Source organism: Asparagus officinalis, chromosome 4 (genome assembly GCF_001876935.1).
Source record: "Asparagus officinalis chromosome 4, Aspof.V1, whole genome shotgun sequence".
Classification (NCBI taxonomy): domain Eukaryota; kingdom Viridiplantae; phylum Streptophyta; class Magnoliopsida; order Asparagales; family Asparagaceae; genus Asparagus; species Asparagus officinalis.
Window position 1 is genome coordinate 131,202,247 of NC_033797.1, and position 5,250 is coordinate 131,207,496.

General features: G+C 36.0%; 1 protein-coding gene across 1 annotated transcript in view; it reads left to right on the forward strand.

The window, feature by feature from the left end:
* LOC109838824 overlaps positions 1 to 4,539 on the forward strand; it is a 103,596-nt gene extending 99,057 nt beyond the window's left edge. Inside the window, exons 59-64 of the mRNA XM_020407247.1 lie at positions 759 to 917; positions 1,022 to 1,303; positions 1,390 to 1,605; positions 1,684 to 1,736; positions 2,160 to 2,268; positions 3,854 to 4,539. Coding sequence (XP_020262836.1) covers positions 759 to 917; positions 1,022 to 1,303; positions 1,390 to 1,605; positions 1,684 to 1,736; positions 2,160 to 2,268; positions 3,854 to 4,222 — 1,188 coding nt within the window. The 3' untranslated portion in view covers positions 4,223 to 4,539. The remainder of the gene's footprint in view (positions 1 to 758; positions 918 to 1,021; positions 1,304 to 1,389; positions 1,606 to 1,683; positions 1,737 to 2,159; positions 2,269 to 3,853) is intronic.

Genomic DNA, 5,250 nt, shown 5'->3' on the forward strand with positions numbered 1-5,250 from the left:
GTTTGGAGAGAACGGTTTTTGGGTACACTAATTTTCCTGCCATGGGACAACTGGAAAAATGAGAGGAAAAAAATAAAACATATCGAGGTAGGGTTGTGCTCACCTAAAATGAACTTGACTCGTCCCTTAGCCTCAGTACGTTGTGATATTGTAGCCTTAAACTTTAAGAAGTGTTGTTAAATGTTTGGAGAGAACGGTTTTTGGGTACACTAATTTTCCTGCCATGGGACAACTGGAAAAATGAGAGGAAAAAAATAAAACATATCGAGGTAGGGTTGTGCTCACCTAAAATGAACTTGACTCGTCCCTTAGCCTCAGTACGTTGTGATATTGTAGCCTTAAACTTTAAGAAGTGTTGTTAAATATATTTGCAGTTCATGGATACTTGGTCTAGTGTTTCCTGTATCATAACACTATTTTTCCATGCATGAGGGTTTTTAGGTGTTGTGCTCACACTTGCAAAGTGTATCAGGTAAATATATTTGATTAGATAACATTTATATTCCTCTTTCTTATTCATATATATTCTATTTTCAAGTTCATTTTGATGAGTTAATCAGTTTTTCAAGCATGATCATAGCATGTCTTAGGACTTTCGGGATATACTGTCTTGACAACTAATTTGTAACACTGAGAAATGTTAAAGTTAGACGTGTAGCTCAATGAGTACAATGACAGATTTTATTAGTTACTTCATTAATATTTAGATACTAGATAAGGTTATTGCTCGCTGATTGTATGTTATGCCCCTCTTTCAGATGGTCCTTTTCTTGGCAGAAGCTAGTCGACATCTTGGTTGTACAGATCTATTCAAAGAGCCTTCAAAATACGCATGGTCTGATTATTACGAGGATCATTTTATTGTAGCTTATCACAGGGTGGTTCTTGTGACAAACAAGCGTGTCATGCTTCTCCAGGTTGTAAAATGGAAAATTGCTCCTCTTTTCATTTAGATCTGTGTTTCTGGATTTAGCTAGTTAATTTATTATCAAATTGGCTTGCCACCTGCTTTCTCCTGTAGTGTTTGGCTCTGGAAAAGATGGATAAAAAGCCCTCCAAGATACTCTGGGATGTACCCTGGGAAGAGCTCTTAGCCCTGGAGTTAGCAAAAGCAGGATATCAAAAACCGTCTCATTTGATTATCCATCTTAAGAACTTTAAGAGGTCAGAAAGCTTTGTGCGGCTCATTAAGTGCAATGTTGAAGAAATCGAGGAACAAGAGCCTCAAGCTGTTAGGATATGTTCTTCAATACGAAAGATGTGGAAATCTTACCAGTCTGATATGAAAGTACTGACATTAAAGGTAAACGGTTATGCACATGCTTCAGCGAACTGATGCTTGCTTTGATCTGTAGAAAGCTGCTGATATTGCAAAATTTTATTGAACAGGTCCCTTCAAGCCAGCGGCATGTACAGTTTGCGTGGGATGAAACTGACGGGAGGGATTCTTATAACCGGATGAAACCGATGATTAAACCAAGAGAATTTAATTCTGTGAGCTCACATTCTGATGATAGGAGATTCACAAAACATACTTTCAACTTTCAGAAGATCTGGAGCAGTGAACGAGACTATAGAAGTCGATGCGCATTGCTCCCGAAGCAGGTTTTATCTCATCTCTCTTATCACTGGTGTTGGGATTTGAAACACATGTTATATCTTACCCTATCGTCTGATTTATAGGTCCTGGACGATGGCGCAATTTGCAGCATTTGGAGGCCGCTATGTCCTGATGGGTAATCAATCTTTAGTTTTAATTATGAAGATTTAGCTTATGTTTTTCCTCATGTATCCACTAATATAGTTATCTGGCTCGTGTATAGATATTGGATATAATAGATGTTATCCATAGATTTTGTGGATAAATATCACTACAAACATAGAATACCAAAAGGCCATGTCAACATTACTGTGGTAGTCACTGCTGCTCTTCTGCCAGTGCTGACTTTAAATTCTTGTTAGAAAACTGTTAGCTTAGTCATATTTTCAGCGAATAAATGAGTTCTTTGTACTTTCTTGACAACCTGTGAATATAACTTTATTTCCTACTTCGCATGCAGTACATTTCCCTGAAGGCATTGATTGGATCATTACTGTAGTTATTCTTCTTAGATTAATGATTCGTCATGGTGTAATGCTTGCAAGAATTTATTTTATAGGTACATTTCTGTTGGGGACATAGCACATGCAGGCATCCATCCACCTCATGTTGCTGTCATCTACAGAGATTCCAGTTTATACTTCGCGCTACCTATCGGTTATGATCTTGTGAGTTTTATGAACATCCTTTGCGAATCTGTGGCTTGAAATCCCACTTTATATATGCTGCAATGGGATCTATCCTTAAAATGCTAGTGTTAAATATGTTAGGATCATGCCAAATAAATACCCGTGTGAATTTACTCTTATAGTCTACTATAGACTGTCGTGTGGATTGATTTAGTCATCCATAATTTTAACCAAATTCATATATCGATGTCAAACATATGTAGGAACACTAACTTTTACATTTTTTATAATTTCCCCTCTAAATCCATAAAATTATTTAATTTTTCTTCACAAAAATCATAAATAATTCATAATTAATTTCTAAAATCTAATTTTTTTTTACATGTAATCACCATGAAATAGTGAGAATATACAAAAAAATTAGGAGAAATTTTTTTAAAGATTTTACCTTCAATTTGTAGATGCCCTAATTTCCGGTACGGGTCTACGCCTTATATAGGCGTGGCCAAACTCCACGGGAGTTCAATTCCCGTGGAGTTACAGGCTTAATTTTCCAAAGAGCGATTCTCTGAAAATTTTGACTGAAACTCCACGGGAGTTGAACTCTCATGGAGTTTTTGCACTGTAACAAACTTCAGGGGGTTGAACTCCCGTGAAGTTTGTTTTAAGCAATAAAACTTCACGAGAGTTGTACTCCCGTGAAGTTTTAGCAATTAGTTAAAAATCTGCTAAACTTCACGGGAGTTCAACTCCCGTGAAGTGTCAACTCCCGTGAAGTTTTGAAAAAATATTTTCAAAAACCGACCTGGTTTCAGCGCCATGGCTGAAACCAGGTCGGTTTTTGAAAATAAGTTCGAAATAGGTCTTTTTTGAGAGTAAAAGTCCAAAGAGGACTGTTTTGAAAATTTGTCCTTTTATTTTGATTTATTCATTTTAATTTTTATTTTCTTTTCCTTTCATCTTTAATCTTCATATTTTTGGGGACTTGATTCTATTTCAAAATATAATTTTTATTTTCTTTTCCTTTCATCTTTAATCTTCATATTTTTGGGGACTTGATTCTATTTCAAAATAATATCTATTTTTACTAGAGAAACTTTTTTTAATCTTCATATTTTTGGGGACTTGATTCTATTTCAAAATAATATCTATTTTTACTAGAGAAACTTTTTTAAAACTCTTAAATCTCAGAATATAGTCATTAAAAGTGTATACTCTAAAAGAAAACCAAACGACTTTATCCTCTCCAGATCTTGACACGTCGGTATTTTTCTTCATCACGTCGGTATTTTTCTTCATCGAGTTTTTTTAACATGTGTACTTCTTTAACAGTTGTTCAGTATTATTGTGTAAAATTTAACTATTCATCTAATACTAAATTGTACAAAAATTAACATGTAATCTTTGTGTCGATTATGAGATTTCATCTTATCATACACGATTCTTTATGTTGTTACCAAAGGAGTAATGATCTGTAAGGGCGATGATTCTAACCGTATGATCTAGTGCCCCGAATACCCTCTTTACTTGGTCTGCACTAAACCTGTAATTTTTGGAATAACTTGATACATCCCTGCGCCATGTTTTTCAGATTCTTTAAGTGAAATTTTCACTTCTTTATCAGGTTTGGAGAAACTGTGCCAGTGACTACATTGCTCCTCTCTCAATTTGGCTGCCTAGACCTCCGGATGGATTCATAGCAGTCGGATGCGTAGCATTAGCTGCTTATGAGGAGCCTCCGCTAGACTCTGCATATTGTGTCAGTTCAGAAATTGCAGAGGAGACTCAATTTGAGGAGCAGATGATATGGAGTGCACCGGACTCGTATCCATGGTCATGTTATATGTATCAAATTCAGAGCGAAGCTCTCCAGCTCATTGCTCTTCGTCAGAAGAAAGAAGATTCAGACTGGAGACCAATGAGAGTTTCAAGCCAGGTATCTATACAAGTGACCGAAGTCTCCAGTGAAGAAAGTAGAGATCAGGGCACATAGAAAAGAAGCTTTGACTTTGTTGCAGTCGGCTAAGTAGATTTTGGTCGAGATGAGAGAGATGCCTGTGGTCTTAATAATGAACCGAAGGTTTCATTTGGTTTTCTGAGATCTGTGGTTTTGTATGTATGTAATATTCAATGTGCATAGGCAATGCTGAGTATGTTCGAGCTCCACATTGTGGATGGCGGAAGTGTGTAAAGATGCATGAGGATGATGTGAATATCTATATGATTGGACATTGGTCCGTTTTAGCTGTATAATCCCCTTTAAAAGAACTGTATAATCCACGGCGATCTTAAAGGAAATACTTTCTTTTACTTATAAAGCTATATGTCTGAAGACTGTAGACCATCCAAAGGATTTGGATAGAGAGCATTCCAGTCTAAAGAAAAGGACGATGGCGAGCTTTTACCTGAAAAGAGATTAGATGGGATGTCTTGATGACACTTGACTTTTGGAAGGACCTTGCAATCTATGGCTTTCTCTTTAGAGACTCTCTCTCTAGAGCATGCATGAACTTCCCCTACATCCTTGAACAAAATAGCAAGAAAATTACTTTCCCAGAGATGATTAGGGAGAGAGGAGATCCTTACCCAAACAAAAATGGGCTCAGTAAAGAAGTGCGACCCATGCCACCAAAAGTTCCATAAGCCAGGGGAAGCATGGATGATGTTGTCTTCCCACTTTTTAACATTGAAAACATATTCTAGCATCTCACGAAATTCCTCATATGATGGATTTCTAGTTTTGAGAGTGAGAATATTGGAATTGGAGGAATTATACTCTCCAACTTAAGAAATATTCCTAGATTATTCTTTCATTCATTTTTTGTTAACTTATGAGGTTAGATTATATTTATGGGGTTAATATTTTTGCTAACTATATAAGTATATAGTTTATAGATTATTTTAGTTTCTCACATGAAACAATATTTGGTTCTTAATAGTTCGAGTTACTATTTTTAATATTTAATAGACAGAGAAGTTGTGATAATATTTATTTGTTTACCTACGGGACACTACCAGGTG